The 22,589-nt window shown below is 40.2% G+C and overlaps 1 protein-coding gene across 4 annotated transcripts in view; it reads left to right on the top strand.

Annotated features, from left to right (window-relative positions):
- dnai7 (dynein axonemal intermediate chain 7) overlaps positions 1-22,589 on the top strand; it is an 82,877-nt gene that overhangs the window by 6,458 nt on the left and 53,830 nt on the right. For all 4 annotated transcript variants that reach the window (XM_048554092.1, XM_048554095.1, XM_048554094.1 and 1 more), the window contains 5 exons: positions 310-403; positions 2,817-2,908; positions 18,007-18,111; positions 19,201-19,338; positions 20,295-20,441. In XM_048554092.1, coding sequence (XP_048410049.1) covers positions 310-403; positions 2,817-2,908; positions 18,007-18,111; positions 19,201-19,338; positions 20,295-20,441 — 576 coding nt within the window. The remainder of the gene's footprint in view (positions 1-309; positions 404-2,816; positions 2,909-18,006; positions 18,112-19,200; positions 19,339-20,294; positions 20,442-22,589) is intronic.

Raw genomic sequence — 22,589 nt, 5'->3', positions numbered from 1 at the left:
ATATCACAGGAAATGTCACCAGACATTTTAGTTATTTCCTAATCCTTGGTACAGAAAGAGGGCAGACTTGTGGGGTGCAAGTTTGGCGGGATTTAAAGAAGAGAAAGTGTAGTAATTAATGTGACATTTTTTCACATTCCACCTAGATGGTTTTAAACCACAACCTAACAGTCAAAATATGAAATTCAGAAGGTCTTTGCTATGTTTCTGTACTGTTGTTGTTCTAAGCACTTATTTCACATCAGAGATTACTGTTTTGACTTTCAGTTGTATAAAACAGATGTTTTGTTGGCATATGTTTCTTTCAAGTCGTCCATTATGAGCTCAGCTAAGGGACAAAGACTTACCAGATCTGAAGAAAAAGTCCTCAGACAAGAGGAGGAGAGAAGACGCTTGGAAGAGGGTAAAGCTTCTTTTGTTTTTAGTTAATTCTTGTGGTGTGACCATCAATGGCAAGATTAGTATGTTTTGCTTATCCTTAATTGGCCTGAGAAAGATGTTAGTGGGCCTTTATCTTGGAATATTTTTCTTACACAACTGAGTCTCTTGCATGGTCACAACAGAAGACAATTAAAACTCAACAAATCTGAAGTGAGAGTGGAGTCACATAGAGGCTATATTGGCTAAGGAGAACAGGTTTCCTTCCCTAAAGGACATCAGTGAATCAATATTTGGTTCTTGACAACAAGCTTATTGTTTTGTAATTGCTTTTTATATATAAAATCAACTATGAATTTCCACCATATTGTTATTGTGCACATCCCAAAAAGAAATGACAACGTCAGTGCAATTTAGACAAGGGAACCTTTTAGCAATGACCGAAGAAAAATACCCAAAGGAAACCTCTAATAGGTGCCTTCAAAATTCTCCAAGCTATAGTCTTGCTTGCCTCACTAAATGCACAAGTGCACACAGCTCAGGCCCGATATTTATCAGTGGATTAAGGAACTTGTGTCATTTCCACAAAAACTCCAATAATTCCTGGTGCCATTTGGAAACCTGACAGCAAGGTCACATCATGGCACCAACCCTGTGCAGATGGTCGACCTGATTGCATCCATATTTTAATGGTTATAAACAATTTATAGTCATCTGTTGAACAGTCCCAATGAGTATTAGAATGTGAGAGTGAATTTGCCCAGCTGGTAAGTAACTGATCTCCTGACATGTTCATTATGAGGGAGAAAAAAAACTGGCAGACAAATGCTATGGCATCTCCTCTCATAAGTTATGTTGGTTGAAAATAAAATCAGATCCTGATTCAGTTCCTGGTGAGATTCAGTATTACTATACAAGTATTGATAGCCAAATCAAATCAGCCTCCCTACTCCTGCATTCACACCACAGTAAAATCAGAACATTCAATGACCCTCACAATTGATGCTAATCAGACTTTGTGAATAACCAGTACCAACTTTATAGCCTAAACAAAATAATTAACAATTTGTGATGAATACAATAGCTTCAGATGAGCAAAGTTAAATAGCAAGACAATCTAATTATTGTCTATGATTTAAACCCAATCTTCTTTGATTCTAGCCCTCATTCACACATAGACAAACAGGCAGACCCAATTATGAGACAAATTTGAAGAAAAATAGATGTAATTGGCTTGTTCTATTAAGTTTTATGCACAAAACTTAGAATTACAGGGACATAGAATTGTATCTTCTTTGATTTCTGAAGACGTCAGTCAATGCAAATAGCTTCCAGTAGGCTTCAAGAAATAGTCATTAAATGCTTATAAACTAAGATTTGATTCTTCAACTTGCAATAAGTTGATCATGGGAGGATAACCAGGGAACAATCAAACCTCCATCCTACAGCCTTGACAGCCACAATACTCTTGTCCGAAAAATACAGTTCAGAACCAGTTCAAACTTTGGTTTCTCTTTCTGTTTTTTCAACATTCTGTTTGGTAGATTGGCATCAGCTGCCCCTGTGATGACAATTGTTGACATTCAAACATATGCTAACACTTGAGCTTGATGCATTCCCAGAGCCAAAATATCTACAGTGTTCCTTGAGCAAAAAGCAACCTGCAACTAACTTCCAGACCAGGTCCTATAAAAAAAGTATTGTTTTTTTTTGTTTTATTTTAATGCTGCTGCTTATAGTCCGAAGATCACCATCATATATCACCATAGCTCACAGTTCCAACCAAAAATTTTTTTAAAATCTCAACATTGAGGCCAACAAAATATGAGGTGAAACTAAGGCTTGCAGTTAAGTATCAGCATTTGGAACACAGTTTTCTAAATTCTTTCAGCAAGTGGATTTTGCTGGCAAGTTACACTGATCCCTAGTTGACCTGGAGAAGATGTTGATAACCCACTTCTTGAACCACTACAGCCGATTCTGTGGTGGTTTGGTACGGCTGATTATCATACAGGCATGACTTGTTTTGGCCAGCTGCCTGAGCCCCTTTGTCAAAGATCCCAACAATAGGGTGAAGGTTGAAGCCATGCTGGAAGTAGGGTGGCAAGTGATTTGGGTACAGCAATCTCGTGCCACCACTTTTGTTCCATGTGCTGCCTTTAATTACTTCTGCCTTCATGCCTCCATACTGAAAGCAACTACATCAAACGTCACATGATTATGGCAAGCCACAGTGTACAAACTACAAAAATGTACTCCTCCAAAAAACCTTGCTCCTTCCCAAAAAAAATCAACCTGGCTATAGCTAGAGATCAATAAAGGGGTAGGGTGTTCATGTACAAAGAAAGGACCAAAGAGAATCTATAATGTTCACATCATTGTAGAGAGAAGAGCTTTATATTCCCTGTAAGAACTGACAAATGTTTCATATGTAACAGAGGAGCTAAGGCTGGCAGCTGAACGTGCAGAACAAGAGAGACTTGAGAAACTGAGACTTGAAGAAGAAGAAAGGGCAAGAATTGCAGCAGCGGTTAGTATGGTTTTACTGCGAGTACTCAGCATCTGAATCAAATAAAGAGTTGAGCTGTTGAAATTGGTCTGAAGTCAATGGAAACGAAAATGATGTGTGGGGTATTGTGGGAAAGGGGAGTAAAGTGGTGTGAAATAGGCTGCCAATTCATTATCCCCTTTTTTCTCCTGAACATGACCCTACAGAGCACTGTTGCATGAGCTGTGATTTAAATTCTCAAGCCTCTCAAGTTGTAGGATTCATTGACTGTGATAGGAAGCATATAGCCAAAGCATTTCATCTCCATTATAAGAAAATAAATCCAAGAACTGCAGATGCTGGCAGTCTGAAACAAAAACAGAAATTGCTGGGGAAACTCAGCAGGTCTGGCAGCATCTGTGGACACAAAATACAAAACTGTTCTGACGAAGTGTCATCAGACTCGAAGTGTTAAGTCTGTTTTCTCTCCACAGATACTGCCAGATCTGCTGAGTTTGTCCTGCAAGGACGGAAATACAGAGGTCCAAACCCTGGACAGCTGAAAGCACTGCTGCCAATAGCGAAGTAATGGAAATCAGAGTGGCATTGGGGCCAGAATTGGAGAAAATTTATATGGATTGCAAGGATGAAAACGGTTACAGAGTTAGCAGTTGTTGTTGACTGGGTGCTAGGCATTGCCTGTATGGAGTGTGGGGAGGAAATGGGACTGCATCTGCCATCCATACATGAGAAAACGCCACTAACATTCCACCCATTTAAATGATTGAAAGGAAAATCAGATTGTGTAACAAGCGTATGTCTGCTGGTACATTTCACTGTATGTGCTCCACAACCATGTGATGTTTTTAACAGCCAGCAATTAGATCAAAATCTACCGCACAATTATCTTTGCTGTATCTAATCATCATTACAAATATAAGAAAGAAAAGAGGAACTTACAACTTCTGTCAGAATAGAGAAACACTTATAAGGGTATAAAGGCCTAATGCCAAATTAGCCACTTGCTGCACACCTCATCTGATTCAGCTATAAGTTGACTTCCCAAGTCAATATTTCTGCGCTACTAATTACTTACCCAACTTCTAAAACTTTTTTTCTCTTAGTTCTCCAATGTAACCATTATGAAGAGGAAGCACAGCTATTAATTGAAACAAAAGAACAAGAAACAAAAGAACCTAAGCAGAATAAAGAAATACAGATAGCTGAGGCAATGCAGAAATCCTGTGAAGTGGGAGCTGGAAGACTGAAGGAAGGTGGAGGTTGAAAGATGCTTATAAGTCAGGGAATTGAGTAAAATCATAGGAAACTAATCATTGAGAATTTCAACTACCTTGATATTTTTTGGACAAAACATAGGCAAAAGGGTCAAGAGAGTAGAGTTTCTCCAATGTGTTCAGGACTCTTGTCTAACCCAATTTGTGAAAGGCACAGCAAGGGCAGATTCACTGATACCCTCAGGTACTGCAGCAGCCTGTGTTTGTATGATACACTCAAATACTGAAGTAGTCTGTGCCTGTATGCTGCAAGACTTGGACATTACTCAAGGCCGTTAAGTGATATTTTATAATCATCTCACACAAGTGCCAAGCAATAACCAGCTCCCACAGAGAGAATCTTAACATTGCTGTTTAAATTCAATGGCATTGCCATCATTGCCAGCTGCTATCAAATTCCTGAGGGCTACCAGTGACCAGAAACTGGACTGAGCCAGTCACAAACACTGTTGCTACAAGAGCAAATCAGAGGCTGGGAGATCTGTGATGAAAATAACTCACCTCTTGACTGCCCAAAATCTGTCCACTAAAATAAGGCACAAGTCAGAAGTGTGATGGAGTTTGTTCCACTTACCAGTTTGAGTGCAGCTCCAAAAACATTCAAGAAGTTTGACACCATCCAGTACAAAGTAACTCATTTGAATGGCTTTCCATCCAAAATCTTCAATGGTCACTCCATTCACATTCATAGTGGCAGCTTTGTGCATCCATAAGATACACTGCAGTAACTCACCAAAGCTGCTTCAACAGCATCTTCCAAAACCTTGACCTCTAACACCTAAAAGGATAAGAGCCACAGATACATGAGATCAACACAACCTGCAAGTTCTCTTTCAGGTCAAACGCTATCTTGATTTGAAACCATATCACCAATTCTCTGTTAATATCAAAATCTTCGGACTCCTAATTGCACTGTAGGTCTGCCTGGACTTAAGCACTGCAATGGATCACCATCACCTTCTCCAGGGCAATTAGGGAGAGGCAGTAAATGGTTGCGTAGGCAGCACCACCCCCATTCTGTCAATGAGTGAATATGTGTATCAGGTAATGGGCAATAAATCTCAGCAAATAAGAAAAGCTGATGTACAATGATACAGAAGGAGGCCGGAATGACAAAAAACAGATTAATAGATTGGAGAGCAAATGATTTTGAAGGGCCTGAGAATGGAACTTGAGAAAATAAATGAGCAATGACATTTGTAATCAATGACCTAAAATTATAATAGGAATCTTTTAAAACTGTGTTCAACAGCATACAGGAAAATATAGTCCTTTAAAAGGAAAAAGCAACTAAATATCAATGAATCTCCATGGATGAGTAAGGATTTTTGGGAGCAAGTGAAGTTCAGGATAGAAACGTACATTAAGGACATAGACAGCAGAGGAGAGCATGATAAGAGAATACAGAGAGATTATAAGTGAAGTTAAAGAAACAGGAGGGCAAAAACAAAAACCTCAAATTAAACTATCAAGAAGCATAAAATGAAGTAATGAAATATTTTACAAACATATCATTTAAAAAATTGTTCTGGTAGGAGTAGAACTATTAAACATTGGCAGGATAATGCCACAAATAAAAATTGAAAGATGGTGGAAAAGTTGATTAATTATTTTCTTTTGATGTTTACTGAGGTGATAGACTGGGTAATCGTGAGATGAACAATAAAATATTTTAAAACTTAAAATGAAAAGATGCATTGAATAATAAAAGTCGATAATTCAGATGGATTGCATGCGTTATCAGAGACATTGCTGCACATATTTAATAAATCATTAGAGTGTAGTGCCAGAGGACTGATGGATAGCTAATGCAATTTTATGTACTTAAGAAGGGAGACAGAACATGTTTATAGGGAATTGTAGACCAGTCAGCTTAACATCAGCTTTCGTAAAATAATAGAATCCCTTTCTTTTCCAGATAGCATTCTTGACTGGACAAAGGTCACTTGACCACAACTTATGCACCAAATCGACCTCAGCTGGAATGGGGATCAAGTCCACACTGTTGGTATCATAGTGAACTATGTGCTATCTGTCTAGCCAACTAGGCTAATCAGTTCCCAGAAAAGCATATAGAAACAAAAAATAAATAATGAAAAGTCAACATGGATTTCAAAGAAGAAAATCTTGCTTGACCAAATTTATTGATTTTTTTAAAGGTGATGGCCATGAGAGTTGACAATGATAATGCAGTTGGGGTGGGGCATTGGATGTGGCTCTGTATGCTAGGGTTGAGGGTGCAGAAAGCACCTGGGAGGGACCGACCTTATGGTGCAGCCCCCAGTTGGGAAAGGGGAGCCCTCGAGGGCCCAGGGTGTAAATAAGGTAATTTGACGCACTTTACGCCACTCCCAAATCTTCTATCAACCTCAAAATTGAAATGAGGGATATGGGAGTGGAAATGTCCCTTAAATGGCAATTAATTGTTATTGGCTTTGGAGAATTCCTCCACTACTTACGTCTGGTAGTCACTTTCTCCCTAACTTTGTGGATCTTCTGAAACTATATGGTGACCACCGCTTGAAACAATCCAAACTGCATACGCTGGCCAGACTTCTCCTTGAGCTTCAGAAACTGATGGAACTTTCCACACACAAGGTTGTCTGGAATGTAGGGAGTGTCCTGGAATTCTCCAGTGGAATAGGATGTTTGTGCAACCACTCAATGGAGGTGTACCATGGTAGTCAATATACTGACTTCTAAATCACAGAAACCCTGACAACTAAAATACTCAGCACTGAACTCTCAAAATCTAAGCGGGACATTGACCCGAAAACTCTTTAAATAAAACTGATCTCTGGAAGACCGAGATACTAAATAGTTAAAACAAAAATAAACTACAGACACTGAAAGTGATATTTATAAATCTAGAACATAGGACAGAAGTAGACTATTCAGCCACTGAAACCAGCTCCATCAATCAGCATGGTCATGCTTGATCTATGGCCTAACTCCATATGCCTGCTTTGGGGGTCCATATCCATAAGAACATAAGACATAGGAGTGGAAGTAAGGCCATTCGGCCCATCGAGTCCACTCCGCCATTTAATCATAGCTGATGGGCATTTCAACTCCACTTCCCTGCACTCTCCCCGTAGCCCTTGTGATTCCTTGTGAGATCAAGAATTTATCAATCTCTACCTTGAAGACATTTAACGTCTCGGCCTCCACTGCGCTCCGTGGCAATGAATTCCACAGGCCCACCACTCTCTGGCTGAAGAAATGTCTTCTCATTTCAGTTTTAAATTTACCCCCTCTAATTCTATATCCCTTGATACCCTGGCTTATTAAAAAGTCATCTATATCAGCTTTAAATTTAACAATTTAGTTAGCATTGCCTGCCATTTGAGGAAGAGAGTCCCAAACCTGCACTAATCTTTGTGTGTGGAAGTGCTTTCTAATATTCCTTCTGAATGGTGCAGCCCTAATTGTAAGACTACACCCCTGATTCTAGAATCTACAACCGGTGTAAATAGTTTATCTTCATCTATCCTGTCTTTTCTTTTTAATATCCCGAATACCTTGGTTGGCTCATCCCTTATCCTTCTAAATACTAGAGAATAAAGGCAGGTATCATCCTTGTAAACCTGCATTGAACTCCTTGCAGGGACAAAACATCCTTTCTAAGGTGTGTCACCCAGATCTGTAAGTGGGTCTAACTAGTGTTTTGTATAACTGCGGTGTAATGTCTGCATCCTTATACTCCAAAGTTTTAGATATGAAGACCATAAGACATAGGAGTGGAAGTAAGGCCATTTGGCCCATCAAGCCCACTCCTCCATTTAAATCATGGCTGATGGGCATTTCAACTCCACTTCCCTGCACTCTCCCCGTAGCCCTTGATTCCTTGAGAGAGCAAGAATTTGTCGATCTCTGCCTTGAAGGCATCTAATGTCCCGGCCTCCATTGCACTCCGTGGTAATGAATTCCACAAGCCCACCACTCTGGCTGAAGAAATGTCGTCTCATTTCCGTTTTAAGTTTCCCCCTTCTAATTTTAAGGCTGTGCCCACAGGTCCTAGTCTCCCCGCCTAACGGAAACAACTTCCTAGCGTCCACCCCTTCTAAGCCATACATTATCTTGTAAGTTTCTATTAGATCTCCCCTCAACCTTCCAAACTCTAATGAGTACAATCCCAGGATCCTTAGCCGTTCATCATACATTAAACCTACCATTCCAGGGATCATTCGTGTGAATCTCTGCTGGACGTGCTCCAGGGCTAGTATGTCCTTCCTGAGGTGTGGGGCCCAAAATTGGACATCGTGTTCTAAATGAGGTCTAACTAGAGCTTTATAAAACCTCAGAAGCACATCGCTGCTTTTATATTCCAACCCTCTTGAGATAAACGACAACATTACATTCGCTTTCTTAATCACTGACTCTACCTGCAAGTTAACTTTTAGAGAATCTTCGACCAACACTCCCAGATCCCTTTGTACTTCTGCTTTACGAATTTTCTCACCATTTAGAAAATAGTCCATGCCTGTACTCTTTTTTCCAAAGCGCCAAACCTCACATTTACTCACATTGAATATCTTTAGCCATTTCCTGGACCACTCTGCTAAGCTTCCTAAATCTTTCTGCAACTTCCCCACCTCCTCAGTACTACCTGCCTGTCGACCCACCTTCGTATCATCGGCAAACTTCGCCAGAATGCCCCCAGTCCCTTCATCCAGATCATTAATATATAAGGTGAACAGCTGTGGCCCCATCACTGAACCCTGTGGGACACCACTTGTCACCGGTTGCCATTCCGAAAAAGAGCCTTTTATCCCAACTCTCTGCCTTCTGTCAGACAGACAATCCTCAATCCAAGCCAGTAGCCCACCTCAAACACCATGGGCCCTCACCTTGCTCAGCAGCCCCCCATGAGGCACCGTATCAAATGCCTTTTGGAAGTCAAGATAGATAACATCTCCTGTGTTTCCCTGGTCTAACATACTTGTTACCTCTTCAAAGAATTCTAACAGGCTTGTCAGGCACGACCTCCCCTTACTAAATCCATGCTGACTTGTTCTAATCCGACCCTGCACTTCCAGGAATTTAGAAATCTCATCCTTGACAATGGATTCAAGAATTTTACCAACTACCGAGGTTAGGCTAATCGGCCTATAATTTTCTATCTTTTGCCTTGATCCTTTCTTAAACAAGAGGATTACAACAGCAATTTTCCAATCATCTGTGACTTTCCAGCATTCGTTAGCCTTTATGACTATTTTCTGCACCTGTTCATGGAATTTTAAAGAGATATGCGCCTGAATCTCCAAATTTTGTTGGACATTCACTATATTTAACTTGGTGGCTTCTAAAAACACCCAGATAGATCCTTTTTCAGTCTGAAATGGATAACTTCACAGTTGCTTATATTAAAATCCATCTGTCACAGCTTTGCTCATTCACCCAAATTATCAATATCCTGTAGTAATTTTATGCTAATATTAACGCTGTTTAGAATGCTGTCCAATTTTGTGTCGGCAAGTTTGGATATTTGACTTTATATCCTATTATCTATGTTGTTAATGAATATTGTGAATAACTGAGGTGCCAACACAGATCCCTGTGGGAGACCACCACTTATGTCCTGCCAATCACCCATTATTTCAACTCAGTGTCTCCTGCCATTCAATCAGTTTCCTATCCATGTCAGTAATTTGCCCTCAATTCTGTGGGCTTCCACTTTCGCTAAGTCTCTTGTGTGGGACTTTATCAAAAGCCACCAGAAGTCCATGTGATAAAAAAAAAACACCCATTGACTTTGCTCTCTCCCACCATCTATGTCAAAAAACTCTGAGTCTTGTCAGGCATGATCTAACCTTCATGAATCTATGCTGTCTCTGATAAACTGAAATTTTTCAAGGTGATCAGTTACCCATAGATTATAGACTTCAACAATTTCCCCACCTCAGATATTAGGTTAACTAGTCTGTAACTCTCTGGTTTCCTCTGTCACCCTTCTTAAAGAGCAGATAAATATGTGTAAATTTCCAATCAAGAGGCATAATTTCTGCATTCAGAGAACTCTCAAAAATTATGGTTAAGGTATCGGCAATATGCTCTTCCTTTAACGCCTGTAGAAGGAAGCCATCAGGCCCTGGGGATTTTTCACTCTTCAGTTCCAATAATTGCCCCATTATTGATGATTACTTGAACTAATTTTATTTAGACTCTGCCCCTGATACTCTGTTAATTTCCATGGGACTTCTGGGCAAGCTATCCTCCTTTTCTGGGGTGAATACTGAAGCTAAATAATCATTAGCATGTCAGCCATTTTCCATCCCCAAACTCAGCCTTCAGTGGACCATTACTAATCTTAACCAGCCACTCACTTTATATGACTATAAATACCTTATTTGTCTTTTATGTGCCTTGCAAGTTTCCTTTCATAATCCTTTTTAGGTGCTTTTACAAGCCACTTTGTGTCCCTTCATTGGTCTTTGCATTTGTCTGATTCTGTGGGATCTGTCCTATTCTTTGCATTTTTATAAGCCCTTCTTTTTAATTTTTTGGTGCCCCTTACCCTGTTTGATGCCCTTTTTTATTGTGAGGTGGAGCTTTTCCTTCTCATGGGTACAAACTACTTCTGAATAGCATAAAATATTTCTTCGAACACCATCCACTGTTCCTCAATTGTTTTATCTATTAGCAGAACTTCATAGTTTATTGTGGACGGTGTCTGCATCATCCCATTAAATGCTGCCTAATGTAAGTCCAAAATCCGAGTACCAGATCTTTGCTCGTCTCTTACAAACACTACATGAAAGTCAATCATGTTATGATCACTATTTGACAAAGGCTAATTAATAATTAGGTTGCTAATTACATCAACCTCATTGCTCATTACTAGATCCAATATTGCTGGTACCCTTGTTACATCCAAGAGGTATAAAGTAGGGAATTATGCTGGACACACTTGAGAAATTCACAATTGTTCTGGGTGGTGCTTGTCTGGTTTTTCCAGTCTATGTTCAGATTAAAATTCCCCACTAATACTATTATGCCTGTGCTATGTAGTTGCCTAATTTAAGCATTTATACACTCTAGCACTTCTAAGCTGCTACCAGGTGGCCAATATGTGACACCAATGGTGGTTTTAGATTCTTACGGTTCCTCAGTTTCATTCCTAAGATCTCCACAGGGTGCTTTTCCCTCATTACATCTTCCCTCCCTCACCATCGAAGTGATTCTGTTTCTAAGCAGTAATACTTCTCCACCCAATGTGCCATTTTCTTTATCCCTCCTATAAACCTTACATCCTGGTATGTTTAGTTCCCAGATCTGACCATACTTTAACCAGGTCTCCTTAATCTTAATTTAGAGGTTGAATCTTTGCCTGCAGCTCATCTAATTTGTTCCTTACACTCTGTGTATTTGAATGAAGAACTCTGATTTTGGTTAAAATCCTTGTCCTTCAGCATCTTTTTATTATTTTTCCCTATATATTTTATACATTTTTATAGTCCTGCCTTGCTCATTAAACTATTCATGCCAGTTCATCCTAGACAGAGAGGTTCAGAGTAGTAGGTTATAAAATTAACGTGTGATCAGAAGCTAATGTCCTGCTTACAGATTGAAGGGAGGCATTCTGCAAAGTGATCACTCAATCTGCATTTAGATCCCACTGTGAAGGTTAGGCTGAATTGTGAGCAGCAAAGGTGCTAAAGTCAATTGCAAGGTGTACATGTAAATAGCTATTTAACCTGAAAGGAATGTTTAGGCCTAGCACGGTGAGGAGAGAGGAGACACAAGTTCAAGTGTTGCGTCTCTTATGCTTCGATGGAAAGGTGTATTGAGAAAGAAATGGAATGTTGGAGATGATTAAGGTATGGACCAGGGTGTTCAGAATAGAACCTGCCTTCTAAATTCTGTCAGAAATCACACAACATAAAGTTATAGTCTAACAGGTTAATTTGAAACACAAGTTTTCAGAATCTCTCACGTTCTTCAGGTATTAGTGAGAGAAGTGGCATCAGACACAGAATTTATAAGCAAAAGATCAAAGGGCCATAAAACTGATGTAAATGTATTGAACAAACCTAAGTTGGCTGTTAAATCTTTAATCACTTAGAAGGGAGATGCAGGTTTCAATTGATTAATACGCAAATCCCAGAATTTCTTTCAAGCCACCGCCCTGAGGTAACTAAAGGTTTTATCAATGTACACCAGAGGTGACATCTCAGTCAGACAATGCACTTTAGGTGTGAGGCCTTGTTTAGAATCTGGCTGAGTATCAACTTGGTGTCAGACTGGTTTTATTTCTGAAGTAGGAATTTATAAAGTTCTACATTGACTCTACAAATTGTGTGCTTTTTGAACAAAATAGAATATATCTGCAATTAAAATTCTGCAAATGCAAATTCAGCCCTTAGAGCCTAAACTCTCCCATGTCCCAGCCCCCTACCCCACACACCAGGCCCTGTTACCACATAGCCTACCATTACACACTACCTGTTACTAGTCACTAATAGTCCCCATTAACAACTGTTCGCCCTCCCAGCCTGATCATTATCAACTCTTTGTCTGCCCAACTGCTCTTCTCTCTCTTTAGGCTCTAACCTATCATTTACTCCCTACCCAATTGCCCTCTCCCATTTTTCCGCATATAAACTGACATTTTCCCAACCACCATCAGTTCTGAGGAAGGGTCACCGGACCCGAAACATTAACTCTGTCTTTTTCCTTCACAGATGCTGGCAGACCTGCTGAGCATTTCCAGCAATTTTAGTTTTGTTTTCCGTAGATCTATTTGTGTGTATGAGTGCATGTGTGTGTGTGTGAGAGAGAGAGAGCGAGTGTATGGTGTGTTGGGGGTCACTTGCAATGCAAAGTGAACCCTCCCGGTTCAGGCTGTTCTCATGAGTACCGAACTTGGCCATCAGCTTCTGCTTGGTGACTCCACGTTGTTGCATATCCCGAAGTCCACCTTGGAGGATGTTTACCCAAAGATCTGAAGCTGAATCTCCTTGACTGCTGAAGTGCTCCCCACTGGGAGGGAACATCCCTGTCTGATGATTGTTGTGCAATGTCCACTCATCCGTTGTCATAGCATCTGCGTGGTTTCACCAATATACCATACCTCAGGGCAGCCTTGCCTGCTACATACGAGATAGACATTGTTGGCCAAGTCACATGAGTGTCTGCTGTGCACATGGTGGATGCTGTTCCCATGTGTGATGGTAGTATCCAAGTCGATGATCTGTCATGTCTTACAGGGGTTGCCATGACAGCGTTGTATGGTGTTGTAGTTGATGTCCTGAAGGCTGGGTAGTGAACTTGTGAACTTAACAGATTGATCAAGACTTTTGATCCAGTCCTTCAGAGTACTCTATGCAGTTTCATCCTGCGTACTTCTCGCATAGGGTACTTCTCTGTCTTCCGAAGATACATAAAGTCAACACACCTGGACATCCCATCGTATCAGGTAATGGGAACCAAAGAATTTCTTTAGTTATGTCTAAGACATCTTGAAGCCCATTGTACAGGGAACCTGCAGCTTCTGTTGTGACACTACAGATTTCTTACAGAAACTCAGTACCCATGGACCAATCGAACCAGGAACACTCCTCATCACAATGGACATTTTGTCTGTCGTCATTCTACACTAGCATTCCCCATAATGATGGTGTCGTTGCAACATCCTCAGTACTCAATACCAACAACTGCCCACAATTTACAGACACCATCTGACAACTCAACAGCTTTATCCTCAACCACAACATTTTCACCTTCGACAATCAGTTCTTCATCCAGACATACAGGACAGTCTTAGGGTCCAGATTTGCACCCCAATATGCAAATATTTTCATGCAGAAGACTTCTTTACTGCACAGGGCCTCTGATCAATGCTATACACCAGATACATTGTCAACATTTTCTTCCATTGGACTCACTGCAAGGAATTACTGAAACAACTACATTGTGATATCAACAAGTTTCATCCCACCGTCAGTTTTATTGTGGACTACTCATTAGAATTAGTCTCATTCTTGGACACACGCTTGTCAATCAAGGACGGATAACTCAATACTTCACTGTACTACAAGCCTACAGATAACCTCATGATGCTGCTTTTCTCTAGCTTCCACCCCAAACATATTTTTTAAAAGCCATCCCTTACAGACAAGCCCTACACATACACAGGATCTGTTCAGATGAGGAGAAACGCGACGGACATCTCAAGGCCTTGAAGAACACCCTCATAAGAACAGGATATGATGCTTGACTCATCGATTGCCAGTTCTGACATGCCACAGCAAAATTCCGTAATGACCTCCTCAGAAGACAGACACGGGATACGACTGATAAGACATCTTTTGCCATCCAGTACTTCCCGAGAGTGGAGAACCTACACCATGTTCTTCCCCATGCCAAGGTCTTCCCCATGCCACCATTTCTTACTTTCAATTGACCACCAAACCTCTGGCAACCTCTGCAAAACATATCAGATCATTAACATGGACACTCCTGTCACTCACGGGAACGCCACCCACCAAGTGCTTTGCAGACGCTCGTGACTTGGCTAATGTTGTCTATCTCATAGCCTGCAGGTATGGATGCCCCAAGGCATGGTATATTGGCAGGCGCTATGACAACGGATGAATGGACACTGCACAACAATTGCCAGACAGGGATGTTCCCTCCCAATGGGGGAACACTTCAGCGGTCAGGGACAATCGGCCTCAGATCTTCGGGTAAACATCCTCCATGGCGGACTTTGGAATACACAACAATGCAGAGTCACCGAGTAGAGGCTGATAGTCAAGTTCGGTACCTATGAGGATGTCCTGAACTTGGGATCTTGAGTTCATGTTGCACTACAGGTGACACCACCACACTATACACTTTCACACATCACACTCTGACACACACACACACACACACACACACACACACACACACACACACACACACAAACATATAGGTCTATGGGTTGAATTTGTATTTACAGATTTGTAATTGCCGATACATTCTATTTTGTTCAAAAAACACACAATTTGTAGACAGTCAATATGGCATTCTATAAACTCCTGATTTGGAAATAAACCTAGCCTAACTCCATGTTAAAAACCAGACAGGTTCTAAACAAGGCCTCACACCTAAAATGACCTGAGATGCCATTTCTGGTATACGTTAATATCTTTAGTTATCATCGGCAGTGACTTGAAAGAAATTCTGCGATTTTCATATTAAACATCTCCTTTCTAACTGATTAAAAAGTTAACAGCCATCTTAGGTTTGTTCAATACATTTGAATCAGTTCTATAACCCTTTGATCTTTTGCTTATAAATTCGGTATCTGATGCCACCTCTCTCACAAACACTTGAAGAAGGAGTGAGACCTTGAAAGCTTGTGTCTTCAAATAAACCTGTTGGACTATAACCTGGTGTCGTGTGATTTTTGACCTTGTCCAGCACTGGCACCTCCACATCTTCTAAATTCTAGAAGCAGATATGATAATATTTGTCTGGCAATGATATTATGCATGAGATGGTTGAATGGCAGAGAGTTATGCATTGAATACAGAGTTGCTGAATGGATATTAAGGACAGTGTAATCAATTTAACTGTGGGAATGCAGGAAAAGGGTGGGATGTTGCATGAAGTGAAATGGTCAAACCAGTGGGTTCTGTCAAACGTAGTTGGAGAATTCCTTGGGTAAAGAAAAAGAAAGATATTGGAAGTGCTAGTATGGAAGGTTGCATCTTCAAACCCAATGTGACGGAGACAGAGAAACGGGGATAGGGAAAGCAGGATGTGAGGAACTGCATTCAAGGTAGCTATGGTAATCAGAGAGCTTATTGTGAATATTAGAGAAATCATGGTTAGAAAATGAAGAGTTAGAGACGGACTATTTGAAAATGAAACAAGTGTTGAAATTAGTAGCAAACTAGATAATGTTTTCAGGGCAAAAGTAGGAAATAGCATCTTTACAGTCATTTATAAACAAGGTGAGGGAAAGGGCCTTGTTTGGACATATCCCACAGAAGATGTGCATAGCCTGCACCCATTTATGTACATTTGACAATACATTTATTTGGAGGATTATAGGTGAAGTTTCGGGGAGGGTGAATTTGGAGCAGGGGAATGGTGCGGGAATGGAATTGTAGTGTGATTGGACATCTGTGATGAAAAGGAGGCTGTTAGAACCTGCCACCCTGGTGGATACAGTTGTTAGGAAGGCGTATGGTATGTTAGCTTTCATTAATAGAGGGATTGAGCTCAAGTGCGATGAAGTTATGCTCCAGCTATGCAAAACCCTGGTTCTACCACATCTGGAGTATTGTGTCCAGTACTGGTCACCTCATTACAGGTGAGATGTGGAAGCGTTGGAAAAGGTGTGGAGGGGATTTACCAGGATGTTGCCTGGAATCGAGGGAAGGTCTTATGAGGAAAGGTTGAGAGAGCTAGGGCTTTTCTCTTCCGAACGACGAAGGATGAGAGGTGACTTGATAGAGGTGTACAGAATGATCAGAGGTATAGATAGAGTGGACAGCCAGAGACTTTTTCCAAGGGTGGAAGTAGCTATTATGTGGGGACATAGTTTTAAACTGAGTGGAGGTAGATATAGGGGAGACGGCAGAGGTAGGTTCTTTACTCAGAGAATGGTAGGGGTGTGGAATGCATTGCCGGAGACAGTAGTGGACTTGTCCTCATTAGGGGCATTTAAGTGGCTGTTAGATAGGCATATGGATGATAGTATAAGGTAGGGGTGGAGGTTTGCACAACATCGTGGGCCGAAGGGCCTGTAAAGTGCTGTACTGTTCTATGCGAACTCTTAAGGAGCCAGCTGGCATCAGAAGGGTCATGATGCAGGTGGGAAGGGACTGAAAGAGAAAATTGAGTCAGAGCAGGAAGAAATTGTTTCAGTGGGGCTTAAACAGATTGATGAAAATGGTCTGCAAGCTAATCTGCTTTATTAGAATCATAGAATCCCTACAGTGCAGAAAGAAGCCATTCAGCCCATTGATTCTGCACTGATTCCCCATCCCATCCCTATAATCCACATGCGGTTTTTATCAGGGCTAACCCAACTAATCCGCACATCCCTGGACATATGGGGATCTTTTTAGTATGGCCAATCCACCGAACCTGGACAACTTTGGACTGTTGGAGGAAAGTGGAGCACCATCAGGAAAATCACGGCAACACAGGGAAACTGTGCAAACTCCACACAGATAGTCACACATGGTTGGAATTTAATTGGGTTCCTGGTGCTGTGAGGCAGAAGTGCTAACCACTGTGCCAGGGTGTCACCTGAAGTGTTGACCTTGTGAATGAGGTAGAAGTGGTCTGTTTGGGGATGGGGGTTCATGGAGTTGGTGCCTTTACAGAGAAAGATGTCCAGACAAATTTGGATTAGTGGGAGACCGTTCCACTTGTTTAAAACCTGTTATATTTAATTTAATACAACTCTAGCCCTTTAGAGACAACCTATCTAATAGGACCACCTGAGCTGCCATTTTAAAGGGACAGGCATCTTGGTAACAATTCATCAGGAATATGCTCTAGAATTAGAACAATCCATGTACAAACCAGTGGGAGTTCAACTGATGCCAACACAATTTATTTAGCTTGTAATAATATATACACAGATTTAAAATGTTCAGGTTGTTATTGCAAAGAAAATCAATCCATTTCATGCCAAGTTGAATTGGACAATAATCCGTGGCTGCGTATTATGCGTGATGTACTGAGTGTTTGGCAGTCTCTCAAAAATTGTTCCTTAAATTGTTTTCTTCTGAAGTGCGGGAAAAGTGGACTTAGTATCGATTAAATTTACATTATATATCAGAGCAACTTCTTCTAATATAGCTGACATGGATTGATTTGGTTTTTACCTCAAAATAGGATAAAGCACGTAAAGAACTTGAACTACCCGAACTTTACCAGATTTTGGAAAGAAAACATCATACTGTTCAGAAGGTGCACAAAAGCCGGAGAGAAATGAAGAAGGTAATGTTTCCTAGTGTAGGCTGTTATTCCCTTGATTTTAGAACTTTTTGTGGCTGTTGAATAGATAAACGTGAATGCAGTGGTGTTATAAAATAATTCTGTTTTATAAGATTGATGTGTCTAATGTGTTTGAAGGATTCGATAGGGTACATAAGCAAAAACAAAATACCTTCACTGTTGGGATAGTCCCAAACAAGGGAACATAACTTTTAAGTTTAGAATTAAGCAGTTCAGTAAGCATTTCTTCACACAAAGGATAGTGAAAACCTGGAACTCTCCCTCTCAAAAAGCTGTTGAGGTGAGCATAACTGCCCCCCTCCCCCCCAACCACTTGATTTGACCCTCCCCTGCCCCAGACATCGCTGACCATTTCATTCATGCCAATATTTTTAGACTAAGAGACTGGAAATGAATAGTTGATTCTGTCTCAAGCATATTTGCAGATGGTGCATTCCAGATCTTTTAGCCTCAGTGTGACATTGCAATGTTAGCTTGGCTATTGGGACCAAGTCTCTTGATTCTGTTATAAGCTCATGAAATTTTGACAGTCAGGAATCAGCTTGTTACAGAGATAATCGAACTTTGGGCCTAAACCTCCTGGTAACCATTGTATAAAGCACACTTGGAGTCAAGGGACTGACTGAAGAGTTTTACATTCTGAAATTTGGAAATGTGATTTGCCTTTTATGTAGTAATTAACAAATCCAGCTGTTTAGTTTCAAATGTTTTTTAATTTGAATACAGAAGTTGTGCGTGAAAGCATTTCTTTGTGGCCGTGGTAAGCAGAAGGTTAACAAGAAATTATGATTGTTAATACAAAATATGGAAATTTCAATTACGTTCATCAAAACTATTTATTTAACTGTTGAGAAAGCTCATTTAAGTCAAGGGTGTCTAGGCAGCATCACACATTTAGTGGGAGAGATGCTTTGTTTTAAATTCAGAACAAATTAAGATGTAATTTGAGGATAAAGGCATTTCTGTTCCTTTCAATTTTCAGCATCATATTTTAGATTGTTATGTTAGATATCCAAAGGATCAGTGTTGAAATAAGTAAGCTACTGTTGTTATTATTTGCTTTTCCTTCAGTGGCAACGTTACATGCGCTGCGATGGGACCCCGGATCCAACAATACCTCAGGAGATTAATACTTTCATAAACCTTTCAAAAGAGAATCCAAATGTAGATGTAAAAAGTTTGCTTGAAGGAGGTAGAATAATATTACAGGTTAGTTACTCAGTTAACATTATCGGCCTTAGAATGTTGTTAGGGAAAAAAACAAGTTTCTTTCTCTCTGGCTTTTGTTTCCTTTCAGTGCATGCAATGTGACACCGGAACACAATAATAAACTACCAGTTTTAGAATTATTATTTGATAGGTAGATCAACATTTGTCTAGTTTATATTCACTACCCTGGTAGATGATCCTGGATAATGAAGGTATTGGCCAATCATAGCAATTAATCCTCTATCATTTAATGTTCAAGAGACCTAAGAATGACATGAGAGAAAACTCAGTGGTAGAAAGCTTTAGGACTGTAGACCTCCAAAGTATGTTGCATTTAACATCTTACGTCTTGACTTGCTAATATGTTGTCTGAAGATGATAGAATATCAGGATTAGCTTTATCACCACAATATTAATCCACCACAGCAAAAAATATACCTCAATTGCATGGTCACTAAAACATATTTTTCAAATCACCCACGTATATCAGTCCTTATAATAATTTTGAAATAATTCTCAAAAAATATAGTTTTGAACTCCTCATTGAGACACCTATATCAAATGTATACAAGGAATTCTGGAGTTTATGGAAATTTGGCTATAGTGATCGCTACACTCTCTCTCCTGTGAATCTAAACATTCTCTTTCTCAATGCTTGCTTCTTCTTCATGCGCGTCTTCTTTCCCCCTTGAGACTCGCTATTCAAAATTGGAATAGTTTCTCTCTCTCTCTCTCGCTTGATTAGAAGTTTTGCACTTGAATTTGCACAGGTGAAACTGCTAAAATTTGCTTTCAGAAACAAATTTTCAAAGACATTCTGTTTCTTCAGTTATTTGTTTTCGAATGTATTGAATCATTTCAATTAGACATTAGAAGCATTTAACAAAAGCTTTTGAGTTTTGAATATAAAGACAACATTTAAATTTGCCCTGTGACTTTCATAAAATGTGTTGCAGCTTTTGGATGAATTGGAAATGGTATTAACTGACACTCCACTTGATGAGTTGTTGGAGGGAATTTCGAACCAGTATCAGCAGACCATTTGGGATCTTCAGGAACTTCTCTCCGACATTAATGATAAAGCAACTGATATCCTTCTAAAGGTAGATGCTTCAGCAAATTATTCAGATTAAAGAGCCATCGAGTCATACGGCATGGAAACAGACCCTTGGTTCATCTGGTCCACAATGACCATTTTCCTACCCTAAACTAGGCCTGCTTGCCTGTGTTTAGCCCATATCCCTACAACTCTTTCCTATTCATGTACTTATCCAAACATCTTTTAAATGATGTAACTGTACCTGCATCCATTATTTCCTCTGCCATTTCATTCCTCACACAAACCTGTGTAAAAAAGGTGCCCCTCATGTCCTTAGAAATATGTCTGCTAATTTTGAACTCGCCTACTTCAGGGAAGAGACCTTTGCTATTCACCTTATCTATGCCCTGCATGATTTTACAAATCTCTACCTTTCAACCTCCTGTGCTCTAGTGAAAAAAATTTCGTCTATCCAGACTCTCCTTATAACTCAAACCTTCCATCCCAGCAACATCCTGATAACTCTTTTCTGAACCCTTTCCCATTTAATAATATCCTTCCCCTCTCCTTCTTTGTGAGTCTTCTCCAGAGATTATTCTCTCCGGTACACCTTGGTCCACTCTTACCTCACTCCCAATGCCGCTCACAGCCCCATAGCACCTATCCCTGCAACCACAGAAATTGTTTGTTCTGTCCATTTATTTCCTTCTCCTCAGTACCCAAGAGCCCAAACACACCTTCCAGATGAAGCAGGGCTTTATCTGTGCTTCACACAATCTAGTCTACTGCATGCGCTGTTCACAATGTGGTCTCGTCTACTTTGGGCAAATGAAGCATAGACTGGGTGGCTGCTTCACAGAATGCTTACGTTCTGTCTGTAAAAAGACCCTGAACTTCCAGTTGTCTGCCACTTTACCACCACCCTGTTCTCTGGCCAACATCTCTGTCTCAGGCTTGCTGCAGTGTTTCAGCGAAGCTCAGCACAAGCTGAAAGAACAACACCTCATTTTCCAGTTGGGAACACAACAATCTTCTGGACTCAATATCAAGTTCAACAATTTTAGGGCTTGAGCTCTCCCATGTCACTACTCCAACCTGCACATGCCAGGCCTTGTTATCACATAGTCTGTTTTTACAGATAACCCATTGTTAGCCACTAAAAGTGGCCACTTATAGCTATTCATCCTCCTAGCCAAATTGTTATCCACTCGTTTGACTGTCTAACTGTTCTCTCTCTCTGTTTGGTCTCCCCACCTAATGTTTACTCCTTAGCCCCCCACCCCCAACCCTATTTTCTGCATGTAAACACACATTTTCCTAGCTATGATAAGTTCTGAGGAAGGGTTACTCGACCTGCAATGTTCACTCGACCCGGAATGTTCACTCTGATTTCTTTCCACAGATGCTACCAGACCTGCTGAGCTTTTCTAGCAATTTCTGTTTTTCTTTCTGATTTACAGCATCCACAGTTCTTTTGATTTTTATGACATTAAATATTACCAAATTAATACCTAATGCAGGGTTTACTAAGAATGGTAGTTCAATTAAAAACAACATATGTAATGTTTGGAAATTCCGAGTTATTGAATTATATGACGGGCAAGGTTAAGAGTAGGGAAAGATCTTAGTTTATGGTTTTGTCCTTAAATAAATTTAAGCTAATGGTTATGGGAGAAAGCATAATGAAAACGATTGTATTTGTTAAAATAAACGGTCTTGGATAAGTTACAGCAGTGCTGAGATTATATTACTTGAGTACAGGTCTGCACTACCACTGAGAGTATGATCTCCATTTCCATACTTGCACCGCTGCAGCATTTCGTGCACTGTTGAAAACATCATCCATGCCTCTGTTACTAAGAGATTTGGCTATTTTCATGTGCTCGTCGGTGGTTTTCTGTGTTCCACCCACTGTAAACTTTGTCATTCAAAACAATGTTGTTTGTACCCATTTTTGCACCAAGACCTTCACAACCATTACTACTATGCACACTGAGTCCTAGTTAAAAAAGACGTAGATTTTATGATTCTTATCTTTGCTTTTGAATTCCTATGTGGTCTTACCCTCTCCCTCTAACTATATCTTCTGCAATCTCAGAATCCTCTAAAGTACGTAATTATCAAAATGCCACTATGGATTGAAAATCAACCTCTGCTGTCACATGTTGTACTATGATTTAAGTTGAAAGTCAGCTCTCTTTTTAAAAGAAAC

The sequence above is a fragment of the Stegostoma tigrinum genome, chromosome 25 (genome assembly GCF_030684315.1).
Source record: "Stegostoma tigrinum isolate sSteTig4 chromosome 25, sSteTig4.hap1, whole genome shotgun sequence".
Classification (NCBI taxonomy): Eukaryota; Metazoa; Chordata; class Chondrichthyes; order Orectolobiformes; family Stegostomatidae; genus Stegostoma; species Stegostoma tigrinum.
The sequence above is the reverse complement of the archived record's forward strand: the minus strand, read 5'-3'. Positions and strand labels throughout refer to the sequence as shown.